Source organism: Crocodylus siamensis, chromosome 1 (genome assembly GCF_052110815.1).
Source record: "Crocodylus siamensis isolate JL-2025a chromosome 1, ASM5211081v1, whole genome shotgun sequence".
Classification (NCBI taxonomy): Eukaryota; Metazoa; Chordata; order Crocodylia; family Crocodylidae; genus Crocodylus; species Crocodylus siamensis.
The window spans coordinates 157,440,927-157,459,951 of record NC_143395.1 but is presented as its reverse complement, the minus strand read 5'-3'; the positions used below and the strand labels follow the sequence as shown (position 1 = coordinate 157,459,951).

Below are 19,025 nucleotides of genomic sequence, written 5' to 3'. Positions count from 1 at the left end.
CCTAGCTGGGATCATTTGAGCCCAGTTTTCTCTCCTGCCCAGGGCAGGGGGTCGGATGAGAAGATCTGCAAGGTCCGTTCCGACCCTACTTCTATGAATCTCTCAAGCTTGAGCAGCGAGAGTACAAGCTTGCTTTTGATTGTTCATAACATGTTAATTTGTACTGTGCATATGGCTTGCACTGAAAATAGTGAGGGTTTAGTTGTTAATGTGCTTAGATTTACATACCTTATTTGTAAAGATAGATAGTTGGGCACGTTATCTTGAAGTCTATAGAAGGCAGAGAAGAGTGACACCTTAAAGACTGACTAGTTCAGAGAGGCATAAGCTTTCATAGGCAACAGTTTAATTTGTGAGATGCTAAAGTAACCACTCTTAAGAAACCAATATTTACCGAGGGATTATTGTGTTGTGGTATCAGTTACTATAGTGTTTTCATGTACTTTTAAGCAAATAACTGGGGTCTATCTGATTCTGTGGTGTAGAAATTTCACATAAATGCTGATGCCTTGTTTTAATGACAGTTATTGTGTTAGGTTGTCTAGTCTACCCGTTCCCAAAAGACGTTCAAACCCAGAAAACAGGTACTCTGTTTTGCCCCCTGATGATGTATCTAATACTAATAACCCATCAGCCTGACTTCTATCCTGGGGAAGATCTTAGAAAAGTTTATTAAAGAGGCCATCCTTAATGGACTGGCTGACACCAACATCCTAAGGGATAGCCAGCACAGGTTTGTTGCAAGTAGGTCTTGCTTGACCAATCTCATTTCCTTCTACAACCAGGTGACCTATCACCTGGACAAGGGAAAAGAGATCGATGTCATATATCTCGACTTCAAAAAAGCCTTCGATCTGGTATCCCATGATCACCTCTTGGCAAAACTGGCCAATTGTGGCCTGGGGTCCACCATGATCCGCTGGCTGGGAAAGTGGCTCCGTGGTTGGACCCAGAGGGTAGTAATTGATGGCAGTCAATCATCATGGTGTTCTGTGACCAGTGGAGTCCCTCAAGGCTCTGTCCTGGGACCCATATTGTTCAACATCTTCATTAATGATGTGGACATTGGAGTCAGAAGTGGACTGGCCAAGTTCGCCGATGACACCAAACTTTGGGGCAAAGCATCCATGTCAGAAGACAGGTGGGTGATCCAGGCTGACCTGGACAGGCTCAGCAAATGGGCGGACGAGAACCTGATAGTGTTTAACACCAAAAAAATGCAACGTTCTCCACCCTGGGAAGAAAAACCTGCAGCATCCTTATAGGCTTGGCAGTGCTACGCTGGCTAGCACTACGGAAGAAAGAGACTTGGGGGTCATCACTGACCACAAGATGAACATGAACCTGCAATGTGATGCTGTGGCTAGTAAAGCAACCAAAACGCTGGCTTGCATCCATAGATGCTTCTGAAGCAAATCCCGGGACGTCATTCTCCCCTTGGCCTTGGTGAGGCCACAGCTGGAGAACTGCATCCAGTTTTGGGATCCACAATTCAACAAGGATATGGAGAAGCTTGATAGAGTCCAGAGAAGAGCATGATCAGATGTCAGGAAAACAGACCTTACTATGACAGGCTGAGAGCCATGGGACTCTTTAGCCTGGAAAAGCACAGGCTCAGGGGTGATCTGATGGCCACCTATAAGTTTATCGGGGTGACCACCAGGATCTGGGGGAACGGTTGTTCACCAAAGCGCCCCAAGGGATGATGTGGTTGAATGGTCATAAACTACTGTGAGACAGTTTCAGGCTGGACATAAGGCTCTTTACTGTCCGAGCCCCCAAGGTCTGGAACAGTCTGCCATTGGAGGTGGTTCAAGCACCTACATTGAACACCTTCAAGAGCAAATTGGATGCTTATCTTGCTGGGATCCTATGACCCCAGCTGACTTCCTGCCCTTCGGGGGGGGGGCTGGACTCGATCTTCCGAGGTCCCTTCCAGCCCTGATGTCTGTGAAATCTATGAACCCTGCTGGGTGGACGGGCTGGCCACACACAAAATGCAGGAGGCGCCTGCAGCCTCTCTGGGCAGCACTCCCCTTCTCCCCCGCCCGGTGCCCGGGGGTCTTGGCCCCCTACTATCCCCCCTGCCCCACCCCTGTCAGTAAACCACTGTAAGGAACCCATCTCAAAGGGATTCCCAATCAGATAGATGGTAGAAAAATGAAGGAGGAAAAAAATGCTTTACAGTAGGATCTAAAGGGCATGAACTCTGCTCCCTGCTGGAGGTGATGGCATAACTAATGCCTAAAGTATCAAAAGAAAAAGAAATATGAAGCCGGGATCTCAAGGCTTAGGAAGAAAAGCCCTTTCCATTCATATATAGGCTGAGAAATGAATACAAGTAACAATCTGTTTAGATCTTTAGCAACAGCCAGTCAGGATGCTGACATTGCATGCAGGATTCTCCACCAGTACCAGCAGGCTTCAGCTCAGGGCCAGGAGGACTTGTATCATCAGTGATATTCCCCTTCTCCCTGCCCCCTCCCCCTCCACACCCCGTCCTAATTTACATGTCTTCATAGCTGCAAAAATGGTTCTAGTTCCTCAGTATATTTCAGTAAAAATAAAAGAATAATCATGATACAACTGTGAGCCAGGGCAAAATGCTCTATATACATAGACTGGAGCTAGGTCAGAGGTTAAGGCATGGTTGAGAGCAGCAACTGTAGTCTGTCTTCAGGCTGATGCTGCACTTAAGACTCTAGATAGAGACAAGACTGAAGATGGAGCAGGACCTGAAGCTGGGGGTAGACAACATAGGCATATAGCTGTACATCCAGCTGTACAATATCAGGCTTTATTTTTATGGAGGATTTCTGCTGACAATGCTACGAGGGCAAAGCTCAAGTTGTAAGAGAAACCTGTCTTCAAACATTTAGATATTCCCTTCACTAATGTTAGACAGAAGGTGTGGTTGTGTGACACTACACTGAGAGCCTATAAAAAGCCTCTAGTAGATACTGTTAAAAGCTAAGGGCTTCAGCCTAGGAGGCATTAAATGCCTTCCACTTCTGATGAAATCAGCAGAGCATGCACAGCCATTCCAAAATTAACACCCCAGAATGACTGACCTTTGCACCCATCAGGGTGGGCAGCAGCGTGGAGAGTTGAGAATACCTTTGAATTCTGCTACAAAAATAGACATTGCCACTTAGCCAGGCAGAGCATATTGCAGAAGGGAGAAAATAGACATTTTCCATGATATTCACCTTTCCCCATAATACATTCTTAGTTTTATTATGGGCATTTTTTTGAACTTGGAATTTTCATTTGCACATGATAATTCAAAATATTCTATAAAGTGCCTCAATGTCACTCATTATACATGTTCAAGAAGCAATTCATTCTCAATCCTTACCTATGAGGTAGGTTTGCAGAGTGAAAGGGAAAGGCATAAGGAAATAAAATGACTTGACCAGCTCTACGTTGTCACTTAGAGGCAGAGCCAAATGTAGACTTGAGTAGTTCCTGACACATGGGCCCAAGCTTTAGCACAGACTCCACTTTTTCATCTCCCCAGTGGGCAGTAATGGAATTTTTACCATCACAGGATCAACAATGGAAAGACAGAAGGAATAACAATCCACAAACAGTGGCGTGAGGAGGAAGTTCTGCTTCTTTCTCCAGCTTAATTTTTAGCAGGCACAGAAAGCCTTTTTAGTGGCTTTTTTCAGGCCATTTCCCAGTTTTCACTTTGATGCTCCCCATCTCCACAGACGTAACTGTCAAAAGGGGAAATGCCATTGCTTTGAAGCTTAAGCATGCTGCAGGCTCTCTCCACCCCAGTAAGTGCCTCCTTATGAAGACCTGGATGTAATGTGTACTCCTTCAGCACTTCAAGCCTTAATTCTTTATAGGCGTAAGTTTACTGAACTCAAAGGAATCACTATAGGGCAAAATAAGAATCAGGGCATCAAGTCTTCTTCCTTACATTTTGTCTTCAGCAAAGAAAATAACAAAACAAAAGCAAAGACTTGAGCCCTTGGCAGATAGCAAGTTAAGAAGAGGTTAACCTGTTTAGGTTTTCTTCCAACAGATCTAGTTCAAGCAGATTTTTGGAGACAGATTTGCTTACAATTCCACTTCAAAGCAACACAAAACAGAAGAAGAAAAATCCACCTAAGTTTGCAAAATCCAGTTGCTTTTTACTGAAATCTGGTCAGCGGAAGATTTACAAATTAATCCCTAGACGCAGGAAAGGCCACAAAAAGGGAACAACTTCACTTGTTTTTCTGACTGTAGTTAGCCTAACAAAACCTGCTTTAACTGAGATTCTACAGAAGATACTTAGCTGTTACTGGCACATTAAGTCTCAATTCTCTTAAATACAGGAGCCCAAATCAGAATAAATTGTAGGTACTTGGCATCTCAAACTTGCCTAGCTCTTATGGAACGTTAATACAAGGTGAGCAAATAATTTAGACAATGGACTTTAAAATGATTTCACTGAATTTAAAAATAGGCACATGACAGAGCTCAGGTGAAACAATACTTAGTATTTATACTTTCTAAATGTTGGTGGCATGTAGGAAGTTTTTTGTACCCTAACTGCATGGTAAAGGTCTTGATCCTAAAGTTTCTACCACAACAACAACTCCCAGGAAATATAAAAGGTTTTAGAAAGATTGTAGAATTGCAACACTAGTCTTATCACAACCCAAACCCCTACTAAATGCTCACCCTGTGAAAAGGCCACCTCTGTTTCTCCCCAAAATCTCTGCTCTGTGACAATTTGGTTAAGATGGGCCCTGCAGAGGGTACACACCTTACCCTATCTCTTTAGGTAACTTGAGCTGGATACATTCCTGAGGGAGGGGGGAAACCTGCTCCTTCTGCCTACATGACTGGCATCACATACCTGGGTGAGGGGCTTGGGCTCCCTGGGAAGCTAAGAACTGCCAGTCTGCCCAGCAACTAGTGATGCATTTCAAATTGGTTGCCTCACAGCCAGCAGGTGCTGACCTCCACTGGACCAGGTAAATGAGGTCATAAGGGCTATATAAGTTAAGGACTGCCCAGGAGGAGGTGGCAGGAGCCATGAGGAAGACTCAGAGAGAGAGAAGAGCTGGACTATCTAAAACTTGCTTTCTCTCTCAAAACTTATGATCAATGAACTACCTGCCTCCAGAGGGAATCTCCACCTGCCTCTGGATGATACTTGTGAGGAAGCAACCTGAGATCTAACTAGATATATAGCTTGCAGTAACTCAGATGTGTGATCAAAGGCTACCCAGCCATGCCAGTTTGCTCTATGAGATTTCTCTGATATTGCTCTACCCTGTACCCTATTCTAACCCTACCCCTTGAAACCAATAAAGTTCTCTTTTGTACCTAGCATGGGAGACTTATTGGGAGTGGATCTAGATTATGCCTTGGGGTCCCCTTGGTTCAGCTGACTAAGGGAGACCACTACTTGTGCTTCCAACTGAAGGAAGCATCCCAAGTTCAGGTACCCTTGAGAGCTACTAGGCCTGTGTTTCCCAGGGTGCATGGAGCCAGAATCAAGCCCATCCCTGGGTGGTGGCAGTGTTACCCCCAAACTAGCGGGTGTGCTCCAGGAAGAGGGTCGGCCAGGCATGAGGTGCCCCCAGGGAGGCACTCAGAGCCTGGAACGTGGTCGGGTGCAATGATGTGGATGGCTCAATGCAGGAGCGCCCCCTACTGGCCCACCACATCCACAATGAATAAAAGCAACATGAGGTATAACATGAAGGGGCCATATGCTAAAATTCAGTCAATATATACATCCCCATTTGACATGAATGGAAGTTCACACTGTAGGAGAGCAATCCATAGATCAAAGGCAGGAGTTTAATGTTTAGTATCTGAGATACTTGGGACAAGACGCCTTCAGGGGAGACTACATGATGATTCAGCCTAGTACACATGGATGCTTGTGAACATCAGTTTGAAAAGGTTATCACATAACAGTGCAAAGGATCTGCTGTGAGGGCTTCAGAGAATGCAAATATTTTATATTACAGAGAACAGATCTTTGTTCCCTTCAACCAGCTGGTCCACAAATAAATGTAAGCAGCATCCAGTCACTAGGTAGAAAAGCCACTACTCCTTAACTCAAATGGTAGAGAAATCCATTGTTAGCACTAGTAATCATGGGTGAATCTAGAATTTTGAAAAGAGGGGTGTAGATGATAAGGTTCATCATCACATTTTAAACTGGAGAAAAATTTGTTGTTTTATAATAAACTAGAAAATTTACTAAAATACTAGGGGCCTTAGGCTGCATTATTCAGTTCATGACTCATGCAAAAACAAAAAGAACTTAATTGGAACGAGTTAAAAACAAATCTGCAGGGCTGTGAAGTAGGAGCTTCATTACCAGGAGCAGCTAACAGACAGGAAAATTGCAGAACAAAGGCCAGCTTGATTGGTGGAACATAAAAAAGATTAAAAAGAAGAGAGGGCTGTTAATACCTGTGGAATGAAGAGTTTAGAAGGGATCAGGTAGATAATAATAAACCATTAAATTAATTGACTCCATCAGCCCTACAAGACTAGAAATGCTGCTGCCACTGCCAAACAGCTGTTTTTAAACTTTGGGTGGAGCAGGAATCAAAGGGAGGTACAAGTGCACGCCTGCCTGCCCGAGTCCCCCGCCGCGCTAGTAATCCTAGCAGGCTCAATCTAGTAATCCAGACTCAAACCCTGACAATGACCAGGGTGAACTTTGTTATGTGAACTCAATAGAAACCTATCAATCTGCAAACATAGTTATCAAAAATCAAAGTCTAGTCCATATCTCCTCCGTTACAGCTGAACCCTCCTTTCTGCTTGCAGAGATACTCTGAATGGAGTAAAGAAGCAGTGTCAAACTCATCCAGCCCTGGAAGAGGGCTGGTCTGTGGGCCAAATCAGACCCATAGACCAGCCCTGCATTCCAGTATATGTCCTGGAGCAGCCACAGTCAGTGCTACGTGTGGCCTGGTCCTGCTCTGGCCACCACCAGGCTGCACTGCATGGCCTGGAGCCATTGTCACATGCAGCATGGCCTACATGTGCTGCATGCAGGTGACCACTGCACTGTTTTAGGATGCGAGCTGGAACAGGCACTGTATGTAACATGTGGGACCATATGCATTCTGCATGCTGTCTGTGGGTCTTTCTGAAGCCCACGGGCAGCACCAGGGGCCAGAGAATATGGCTCTGTATGACAGATCCAACCCATGGGCCATATCTTTGACATCCCTGGAGTAAGGCTTCTCTTACCACCTAGACCTGGCAGAAGACATGCATAGACATTTCTGCACCTTCTGCCAAATTCTACAGCCCCTTCAGCAGTTGATTCTTTCCCAGGGTATATTTCCCTCAGCCTTCTATCTTTAAAAAAAAGCTCCCTTTTCCCTATTTCTCAAGAATTATGCATCAGGCCCAGGCTGTAATGAAGTGGGTTCTGGTGGCTGAGTATTGGCAGCAGATGTACAGGTACTTAATGTTATTCTGGTTAACGTTGTTTTGTTATTATGGTCGCTAATCTATTAGAGAACACACTCATTTAAAAAGTCGTGCAGTATTCAGTTATACCATTGTTTGGCCACCTCCTGGTAGTTGGCAACTACTGTGACATAATTGGATTTGCTTAAGATGGAGTACCATGTCCAGTTTTGGGTGCCGTACTTTAAAAAGGATGTGGATAACCTCAAGAGGGTCCAGAGGAGGGCCACTTGTATGGTTAAGGATTTGCCAGCCAAGCCCTAAGGGACCTGGACCTCTTCAGCCTCCGCAAGAGAAGGCTGAGAGGTGATCTTGTGGCTGCTTACAAATTCATTAGGGGGATGCAGCAAGGGATCAGAGATGCTCTGTTCACCAGGGTGCCTCTTGGGGTAACAATGAATAATGGTCACAAACTGACAGAGAGCAGATTTAAGCTAGATATCAGGAAAAACTTCTTCATGGTAAGGGTGGCCCTTGGGGGTCTTTAAGAGAAGGCTGGATAGGCATCTGGTGGGAGTCATCTGACTCCAGCACTCTTTCTTGCTCAGGGCAGGGGGTCGGACTCAATGATCTGTTGAGATCCCTTCCGATCAGAGCATCTATGAACCCCGTCTAGGAAGCTGTTGTTTTTTACGTAGCACTGACCTTTCATCATAGGAACCAGCACCATAAACGATTAAATTGGAAGGGAAGTTGTCAACAAAAATGAATTATGTAACTTTAAGTGATTCACACCTTTAGTTTTTGCAAATGGCATTTGTTTAGTTTATGGGCAATGGGCATTGCAGCCTTTGAGCAAATTAGGGTGTTTTGACCTTTTTTTTTTAGGCTGACAATGGCACTTCGGATTAACATATGTGAATGGTCCTTTCAATTTTTGCTTCTTAATGCTTCTGTTTTACAGTCTGCTCACTTTGAACATTGCTAAACTCCTCCTATAAAAGGTCCAAATGCCCTCAGCTTCCAGAGAGCTGGGAGCTCTCAAGAATTTATAGGGTGGGATCCCATGCAGGGAATACATTCTGGGGATGCCTGGAAGAAGATGAAGACTTTAACATTGAGAGTTGGTCCCATTCTGACTAATATTAGATTGCAAATTCTTCAGGGAAGGGACATAGGCACTGTGCTATGAGGCATGTAGTGCAATTTTTGTTACCTGAAACTAATACTTATAGCTAGTTTAGATAACGACAGCCAAAGAGACAGAGGTGTCAGAACTAAAAATGTGACTACTGGAAGAACTGGGTGGAGTAAGAAGGAGTAATGGACGATCTCAAATAGCTGGGGTTTCAGGTAACTTTGCAGTGCACTCAGTGAGTATCTGGCCTATCAGAGGATCTTGTTCCCATGAGCATGTCATTTGAGATCCCAAGAGTTCGGAGAATTGAGGCTGCACTGGACATGTATTAAAAAGATTTTCTAGCATGTGGCCCCTTTAACTCCTGAGGTCTTCAGAATTCTTATATCAAATCAATTGCCTGAAAAAAAACCTAATGTAGTGAATCCAACCAACATATTAAATACATTAAAGTCTGCAGCTTCCTGCCAAAGCCGACTGGTTCAGGAGATGGAATGTGTGGTTCTCCAAGACGGCTACAAATAGATCCTCTCCCACTAGGGCTGAAAAAGCCAGCTGAGCCTGCCAGCAAAAATGTAAAGCAGACATTAATCATAGGATCCAGCACCTTCCCTCCATGTGCACGCCCAATGCACCATGAGGAGGGGTAATGAAAGGCACTGAATACACCAATTTGCGGAATTTGCAAAGCTTAAGAAGTTCTTAGGAACTTCCTGGATTAGTGCTAGCTCTGAGACACTACTACATTATTCATCACCGTTTGCTTTTCTGTGTGAAACGTTATAACTGAGAGCAACCCATATGCACAATCTCTTATGCTCTCTCTCTGGATCATAGATTTCATAGACATCAGGGCTGGAAGGGACCGCGGGAGATCATCGAGTCCAGCCCCCTGCCCAAAGGGCAGGAAGTCAGCTGGGGTCATAGGATCCCAGCAAGATAAGCATCCAATTTACTCTTGAAGGTGTTCAATGTAGGTGCTTGAACCACCTCTGCTGGCAGGCTGTTCCAGACCTTGGGGGCTCAGACAGTAAAGAAATTCTTCCTTGTGTCCAGCTTGAAACGGTCTTGCAGGAGTTTATGACCGTTCGACCTCGTCATCCCTTGGGGTGCTCTGGTGAACAAACGTTCCCCCAGATCCTGGTGGTCACCCCGATAAACTTATAGGTGGCCATCAGATCACCCCTGAGCCTGCGCTTTTCCAGGCTAAAAAGAGTCCCATGGCTCTCAGCCTGTCATCGTAAGATCTGTTTTCCTGACCTCTGATCATGCGCGTGGCTCTCCTCTGGACTCTCTCAAGCTTCTCCACATCCTTTTTAAATTCTGGAGCCCAAAACTGGACGCAGTACTCCAGCTGCGGCCTCACCAAGGCTGAGTACAAGGGGAGAGTAACGTCCCAGGATTTGCTCGAGAAGCATCTATGGATGCAAGCCAGCGTTTTGGTCACTTTATTAGCCGCAGCATTGCATTGCAGGCTCATGTTCATCTTGTAGTCAATGACGACCCCCAAGTCTCTTTCTTCCGTAGTGCTATCCAACGTAGCGCTGCCAAGCCTATAAGGATGCTGCAAGTTTTTCCTCCCAAGGTGGAGAACCTTGCATTTTTCAGTGTTAAACACCATCAGGTTCTCATCTGCCCATTTGCTGAGCTTGTCCAGGTCAGCCTGGATCACCCGCCTATCTTCTGGCGTCGATGCTTTACCCCAACGTTTGGTGTCATCGGCGAACTTGGCCAGTCCACAACTGACTCCAGTGTCCACATCATTAATGAAGATGTTGAACAGTATGGGTCCCAGGACAGAGCCTGGAGGGACCCCACTGGTCACAGGGCACCACGATGAGTGACTGCCATCAATTACAACCCTCTGGGTCTGACCATGGAGCCAATTTCCCAGCCAGTGGATCGTGGTGGAGCCAAGGCCACAACTGGCCAGTTTGGCCAAGAGGTGATCATGGGATACCAGATCAAAAGCTTTTTTGAAGTCAAGATATATGACATCGATCTTTTCTCCCTCATCCAGGTGATAGGTCACCTGGTCGTAGAAGGAAATGAGATTGGTCAAACAAGACCTACCCGCAACAAACCCGTGCTGGCTATCCCTTAGGATGTTAGCCTGGGCCAGTCCATCAAGGATGGCCTCCTTAATAAACTTTTCTAAGATCTTCCCCAGGATAGAAGTCAGGCTAATGGGCCTGTAGTTAGCCAGGTCCACTCTCCTCCCTTTCTTGAAGATCGGCAGCACATTGGCCTTCTTCCAGTCTTTGGGCACTACACCAGAGCACCAGGAGTTTTCAAAGATCCGTGCCAGGGGCTGGGCTATGACGCTCGCCAGCTCCTTGAGTACCCTGGGGTGCAGATTGTCAGGGCCAGCTGACTTGAAGGTATCCAGCTTCTCAAGGTGTTCCTTCACGAGGTCAGCATTGATGGAGGGCAGGGGATCCCCATCACCCGGATCTCCCTGTCCCATAGCAGGCAGGGGCGTCCCATGTGACTGATGAAAGACTGACTCAAAGTACCTATTTAATAGGTTGGCTTTTTCCTGGGCGTCAGTTGTCAGTTGCCCCATCTGGTTTAGCAGGGGTCCAACGTTGCCCTTGCTTTTCCTCCGGTTCCCCACATATCTGAAAAAGGACTTTTTGTTGTCCTTGATGCCTGAAGCTAGTTGGAGTTCAGTTGCAGCCTTGGCTTTCCTGGTTTGCTCCCTGCAGGACCGGACCAGCGCGGAGTAATCCTCCTTGGAGGTGAATCCTGTCCTCCATCCTTTGTAGGCTTTCCTTTTTAGCCGCGGGAGGTCTGCTAGGTCCCTGGAGAGCCAGGGGGGCTGCTGTGCCTTCTTGCTGCCTTTCCTCCCTGTTGGAATAGATTTAGCTTGTGCATTGAGGATCGCTTCCTTGAGAAGCAACCACTCTTCTTGAACTCCCATCTCCCTGGGGTCATGGTCCCTAAGGGCCTGACCGACTAGCCTCTTGAGCTTGTCAAAGTGGGCTTTTCTGAAGTCAAGGACTTCTGTGTTGCTGACTGACTTGCCAGCTTTACGGCGGATGGTGAAGGTGATCAGCTCGTGGTCGCTGTCACCCAGCATCCCATCGATCACTAGGTCGCCGATTAGGTCGTCCCCCGTAGCCAGTACCAGGTCGAGCAGCGCTTTGCCTCTCGTTGGCCCAGAGACTTCTTGAGTCAGGTAGAGGTCATCCACGCACAAGAGAAAGCTTTGCAACCGCTTGGATTTTGCTGAGTGATCTTCCCAGGAGATGTCCGGGTAATTGAAGTCACCCATGACAACCAAGGTCCTGGAGCAAGCGGCCTCAGTCAGTTCCCGGGCAAACTCCTGGTCAAGCTCAGGACTTTGAGTGGGAGGTCTGTAGATCGAGCAAGGTTTTATTTAATTCCATGTTAAGAAGTGCTAGGGAAATGAGCCATGTAGACAGCCCCAGATACTGAAGCCTTCAATCTATTCACAGAATAAGTGGGTTAAAGGCAGCAAGTATAATGACTCCAGAAGAGTCCTCATTATGGTTTGATCCTGGGATCTTCATAAGCCTATATTGTATGAGCTCACTGTTCTGTCAGATGTAGTGGAATCTTATCCTTTTATGGGGATACAAATTTATGTTCTCTTGATGTGACTACACAGGCTTAGGGAATAAAAAAAATTCTTTAATGAACACAGGCTAAAGCATCAAACAAATGCTCTTTTTATTTCCCATTGGAAATAAAAAGCATCCAGGAAATGACTTGTAGAGGAGTAGCTCCCTTGCAGGTTTTACAAAAATGATAGAACCTGTCATCATTCCCAACACCATTTTGTTTTTTGGTTTGTATTATTTTTTTTTTTTAAGAGGAAACTGGGAATTAGATACCAGTCCATGTCCTGGTGGTGTCTCTCTAAATTGCTAATACTCTAAAAATCTTTCTATTTACTCAGATGAAGTTACCCTAAGAATTCACATGAATTGATCTCTCTCTGTCTCTCAATAATCGGACATATATTTGCTGTTAGCTTAAAAAGACCCCAAAATATCAGACTTTACAACACCACTGTTATTGTAGATATTACAAAATATATTAAAGACATTTTAGAGGTTCCTAAAATGTATACTTCCACTCTCTCCAAACCCTCCATGATTAGATTCACAGTAACCAAGGCAATAAAAGATTCTTAAAATTCCCTAAAACATTTCCAAAATAGTTTTCCTATAAAATGTGGCATATACAAGATTCATGGTAGGGTGGTGAGGCACAAAGAGTTTAACTTGTTAACCTGTTCTTCATAAATCATTTGTGCTTTTATTACCCAGGAGACGCATGCCCCAAACTCATGCCAGTAAAATCCTTATACTATTTCACCATGTATTCTAGATCAGGAGGGATAAAACATGCAATATGTACACACGTGCACATAATTAATTACACACATGCACAGAGTTTGTTGTTTAGGTCCTTAAATCAAACCAATGACAGTACCTTCTTTTTGCTGCAGTAAATTTGCCATTTCTTCTCTGGCGGAAGTGCAAACATAGCCTCTCTGTTCTTATCCGTGAGATCCAGCTCATCCTGGAGATTAAAAGAAATATATACAAAATCAATAGGTGCATTCATATCTTTTACTATTCAGAAAAGAATCTGGGTTAAGCATTTTGCCTGCCTTCCTGTAAACGGGCAAAGAATTCAGAATCTCCCAAACATTTTCCCTGTAAAAATTCTCATTGACCCCAGCTCCTTCACCACAGATTTCTTAGGGTCATGCTTTCTGCCTTGATCTTAGCCAAAAGGCTAAGAGTGCTACCACAGGGTCCTCTCAGTCAGCACAGAACAGACAGAGGGCTGCCTAAACAACATAGCGTTGGACTTCCCTTGTCAATTGTCATTATAATACTTGTAATTACTGGGATGGGAGAGATCACTGTTTTGTGAGCAAATGCTTGAAGTAAAGTGATATACACCACGGAGAAACTGAAGAGGTAAAAACCCTGTGCGTTAGCTGAAACAATGCATGTTTAAAAGACTACTTCTTCTTTTACTGGTCCCCTGATCCACACATTCCCCAGCAGAAGACAGAGATAAACATTTGTATTGGAAAAGCCACAGATTTCAAATCTCAATGAAGCAAAGTGAATCTTCAGCATATGTGGGAAAAGGCAACATCATCTGTTCAGGAGAGCAAGGAACATGGTCCCATCATCTCTTTTTCAAGACATCCCTTAAATGGCTATCAAAGTTGATATCAATAGGAAGGATCATTTTCTGGTTTAGGACACTACACTACTCAGGAGACCAAATTCCAACTCTACCACAGACCTCTTGTGGATCTGGGATCGGCCACTTAAGTCATAATTAACATGGCAAATTTACTATGCCAGGTAGCAGCATCCTCAAACATGCAACAGTGCTCTGCATGGACTGTCTCTTAAACCAGAAGCATTATAGTCCCATCTGTGTAGCACTTCAGGGGCATGTCTACATGTGCAATTAATGCAGCTGAATAAACTGTGGAGCAAACTGCTCCACAGTAAACTACCTCTGGGCACAGTGTCTACATGTGCGCCTGGGACAACAGCAAATTTAGCCAGGGAGGAGCAGTTTAGGCCAGGGCTGCTTCTGCCCTGCTCTGCCCCCCTGCAGTAGAAGAGCTTCAGGCTCCAGCCATACCTGCCCAGGTGCCAGCCCTGGACTCTGACTGGCAGTGGCAGTATGGCCTGGGGTCCCAGTGGCAGCCCTGGGCTGGTACAGGGGTCAGGCCTGGATGGGAGGTGGCTGCATTGAATGGCAGTGGAGCTGAATGTACTGTGAGGCTCCTGCACCTGCCAAGCCATGTGGCTAGGCAGCAAGAAGGAGTGTTGTCCCCTCCTGGCTGGGCTGACCAGGCACAACTTACTCCCAGGTCAGCAAATACATATGTGTTCCTGCACAGTAAATAACTCTGAATTAGTATTTACAAGTACTGCCCTGTTGTGGTGTTTATTACTTTTCTTCAGTCTAATAGTACTGTACATGTAGATGTGAGATGTTTACTGTGGAGCTAATTAGGCAAGTAAATGTCTTGTGTAGACATGCCCCAGATACACCAATTAGCACTGCTCAGCAATAGTACTAACAGTGCTACACTGCTTCTGGTTTACAGGGTGGCCTGTGGGCTCAGCATGGTACATTTAAGAGCACCACTGCCTAGCACAATAAATTTGCCATATAGACATGGTTTTAATCTCTCTGGATGTGGACAGATGTACAATCTTGTAGTGAACAAACACTGACAGTGCCCTCATCCCCCTGCTTTACCTCTTTGCAAATTAGCATGCTCTTGATGTTTGGGAGCAACACAACTTGCATACCGTCTCAGGAATAAGTCAGACAAGTATTTGTATGGAATGGTTTGGATAGGGATTACCCTGCCTTGAACAGCAGGTGGGGTCCCTTCCAACCTTACTTTACTATGATTTTATAAGAGTTAGAAACTCAATATATAAAAGTTATAGACTGTATGCTATGTTATAATGAATGAAACATGCTATAACTGTTATAGTTGTTTGTTCTGATAGGAGTATAAGTGGAAATAAGCCAGTGTACTTGAACTTTGCTTCATTCAGCATTACAGCTACAGCAGTTTAGCTCACTTACTGCTGCTACAGGCAAGCAGAAACAAAACAATTATATCATAACAGCTGATGTGCCTTCCTGAGCAACAAATCTTCTTTCCCTTTCAAAGCAGCTGAAAGGTACATCTGTCTACTGCTTAATTCCTCTTCTGTAAAAGGGTAATACTACCTTTCCCCCAGGCTACTTAGATCGTAAACTCTTGAGGGTAAGGACTGCCACTTACTGTGTATATGTTTAACATTTAGTAGTTTTAGAGCTAGTAAAGCCTGTAGGCACTACCAAGATATAAGAATAACAACAGTAATAAAAGGAAATGCCAATGGTTTTTGTTTGGTTCATCTATACCAATCAAGCAAGACAAGCTAGAGCTCCATGTGCTCACATGAGAGTAATAGAGAACGTGCGTCTTGTTGAACAAAATCTCAGCTACCTCCTTCATTTTAAATGTATGTACTTTTTGGGGAGCAGGAGGATGAGGACAAGGAAGCACTCAGGGTCCCATAGCAAGATGACTTTGTAGTACTAACAAAATGATAAAGGCAGCTAGCTCCCTGCATTCACGCTTGGCTAACCCAATGCAGGGACAATACCTCTTTAACTCTGTCCAACAATGGCTCATTTGGAAAGCTTTCAGGGCTGGGAAACTTGTGAAAACAGTGAGCTAAGTTGCATACTGAGCCTGGTAGCGGCTGCTGACAGATTTAAAGGCCCACAGGGATTTCAACAGCAGAAAGGTACAAAAGAAATGCAAACAGTAACAAGACTAGGTCACTGCCAGCAGCCCAAGGTAGAAGAAGCAGAGAGATTTTTTTCTGATAGAAAGTGTTTAAACACAGAAAAAGCTTTAGCTGTGCCTGAAGAGTGCAAGCCATGTGGAAATGTTTAGGGTGAGTTTCCAAACAAGGGGGCAGCCAAGCGAGGCCAGTTTTATCCTTGCTACATACAAGTAGAAAGCTTAGGCCAGGATCGCATTCTTGGGGGGAGAGGGAGAGAGAAACTACATGTACGGTCTTAAGACAAGCAAAAGAATGTTGTTAGAGGTCAAGTGTGTGGGAGGGCAGGGAAGATGGGGGGGCCGGGAAGGAGGGAAATCAGAGATGTCAGGTTAGGAAGGCAAGAGCTGCCAAAACTAGAATATACATATGAAACGAACTGACCAGTCTCAGCAAAATCCTTAGAAAAATCCTCATTTTATTTCAGTGCCTAGTGATCTTATCTTTTGTTGCACAAAGGGCAACTACCTGGGTCTATTAATCCCCTATGTTCTGTCTGGAACAATAAAACCCAAGAGCCTGGAGGCAAATTAGACAAACTAGAATTCCAATCAAAAGCTCAATTCAACTACATGAGAAAGCTAAGAGGCAGCCAAAGAGGAAGCCAGTTCTCTGTTCACCCAACCAACCTCTCCCACACAATACAGATGATAGAGTGCTCAATCAATAAAGAAAAGGACAGATTTTTTTTTAAATAGACAGACAGACAGACAGACATACTACAACCCTACCAGTTTTCAAGACACATACACAGTTACAGAACCCCCTACCCATTACAATAAATGCACCCACGCAGCCAATACACAACTCACACCTGTGCACCTGCGCACTCATCCACATTCCTTTCACTGTTACAATTACATTGTTCCTCTGCTCTTTTCCTTAGTCTCTAATCTCTATTCTTTAGTTTTTACTCCATTTCACTGTCCTGTTGCTGCCTCCATCATCGTCGCTGTCTTCGTTGTCACTCGATCTGTTCTCTTCTTTGCTGTCCTCACTTTCTTCACCTTCATCACTGCACTCTTCCCTGGGGGGGCAGAAGGGTCCTTGAACGATCTGTGCCAGTGGCACCTCTGCCACATGATCTTTACCATCTCTTCTCCATCTTTGCCTCCTGTCTTCTGGTAGTAGGTCTGCATCTCGCTCAGTCCCATTTTAAAACAATCCTCAGCTGAGAGCTTTGTGTACCAGTACATCAAGAGGTTCCTGGTCTTCCCCGGGGCACTCCTAATGAGGAGACAAACTGGTCGAAACAGACTGATGGGGACCCCTGTTGTTTGGTCAGGTGCCCATACAGTGCCGCTTCTCTGATCATAGTCCTGACCTCTGTCACCTCCCAGCGGAGTTGGTTTGCCTTCCTCCATACCTCTTTGGCATGTGGGCAGAACCACAGGAGGTAATCAATGGTCTCTTCTCTGCTTTGGCAGGTTTTCCTGGGGCAGCTCAGTTGGCTTCTCTGCCACACTTTGTGCCTCAGAGCTTGCACAGAGAGTGCCTGGTGGGCTGCTTGCCAGTTCAAGTCCCTGTGGTCTTTCCATAGACCTTTGTGGAAAATTTGCAAACACCTGGCCTGACAGCCGTCACTGGCAAACAGGTCGACAGTCTGTCTTTGGCAGTGACCACCGCCCGCATTTTCAGGTGGTTGGTCCTGATCACAGGGGCTCCTTTGAGCAGGCTGTATTTTCTCTGGAACTCATCTAGGACCTTGTAGAACCATGGCTGCAACATGGTCCACAGTCTCCCATTGGGCAGCACACTCAGGAACCCGTTGACCAGCACCTTGCTGCTCACATCTGTGTACAGTATCTTTATCCAGAACAAGACAGAAATTCTTCATCGTGAATGTATTCTCATGGAATGAACACAAACAGAAGAAAGTATTCTTCTGAGGGCTTCTCAACCCTTCCTCTGGTGGGTTGAGAAGCACCAAGCAAACAAGGCATTCTGCTCTTTGTTCCATCCAATGGATACAATGTTTTATCATGCAATTATAGGGTATATTTTATATTCTGGTACATAACTTTCTTTTAGGAAAGAAGTAAGTAGTGCCTAATAATGAGGGAATAGAAAATACAATGGAGAACAGGGGGGAGGCATACATGTCTCTCATCGTAATATAACAAAGAAAAACTGGTTGAAAGAACAGCAAGTGTAACTGCACTAGCTAGGATTCAATTTTAAGAGCGATAGTGTTCATGCATCAGGGCATAACCTATTTGCCAGCAGAGGATCTGGAAGAAATCTGACTCTATTAAAGAGCAGTTAGTGCTGGACTAATAAGGATTACTCCTCCTTTGAAGCAGCTGAATTTAAGCTTCCTCAGAAGGCCTAATACTGGACACCTGTTTATACTTCAAACAACAAAGCGGTGAGCAAGGGTGCCTCCCTACAGGAAGAAGAAAATATTCCTAATAGACAGAAAGCAGTAGTGAAGCCATTCTGTGGCCATCACAGAAGCATGCAGTCACCCCTATGTCACGTGTGTTCTTCTTCAGCGAGATACAAAAAGGCCTGGAAAACTGCATAAAATAGATAATGTTCCCTTGTCTGCCTTCCACTCTATTTCTCACCTCAAAACCCCATCACAGTAAAGCACATGGAGTCCCTGAAACCCACAAGGGTCATGCACCTTCTGCCTAGGAGTTTTTCAAATATTGCTTCCCTCTGCCCCTTCCTCTTTCCCTCTAACTGCTAAGAAAAGAGCTGTACCTACCCCAGACATAAGATACTGGATTAGCCAGACCATTGGCCTGTTTTGCCATGGAATTTGCATGAAAGCCACATCACGAAACTGGCTGCTTGGGAGCATAACAGGATCAAGTACCACAGGTACTGAAGTGATTACAGAAGGGTAATGTGCTCCAAGAATAATCATGTTGACCTGCTTACAGAATGGAAATAGTTGCCAAGTGAGGCTGTGGACCCTAATGCCAGTGCAATGACAGAGGCTACCCACTAGAACAGAGGTTGTCAACCAGGGCTACGCGTAACACTTGGGGTACTTGGGAAGGCTCCAGGGGCTATGTGACGATGGTGTTGAAAAGTGGGATTACTTGGGAAGCGTGGTGTGGTGCGCGGTGGCGGTGCACTTCCTAAGTACCCCCGCTTCTCTGTGACGCTACCACGCA

The 19,025-nt window shown here is 45.2% G+C and overlaps 1 protein-coding gene across 8 annotated transcripts in view; it reads right to left on the bottom strand.

Moving 5' to 3' along the window:
• Positions 1–19,025, bottom strand: part of DAAM2 (dishevelled associated activator of morphogenesis 2) — a 276,747-nt gene that overhangs the window by 121,489 nt on the left and 136,233 nt on the right. For all 8 annotated transcript variants that reach the window (XM_090046767.1, XM_090046815.1, XM_090046773.1 and 5 more), the window contains one exon: positions 12,995–13,084. In XM_090046767.1, coding sequence (XP_089902893.1) covers positions 12,995–13,084 — 90 coding nt within the window. The remainder of the gene's footprint in view (positions 1–12,994; positions 13,085–19,025) is intronic.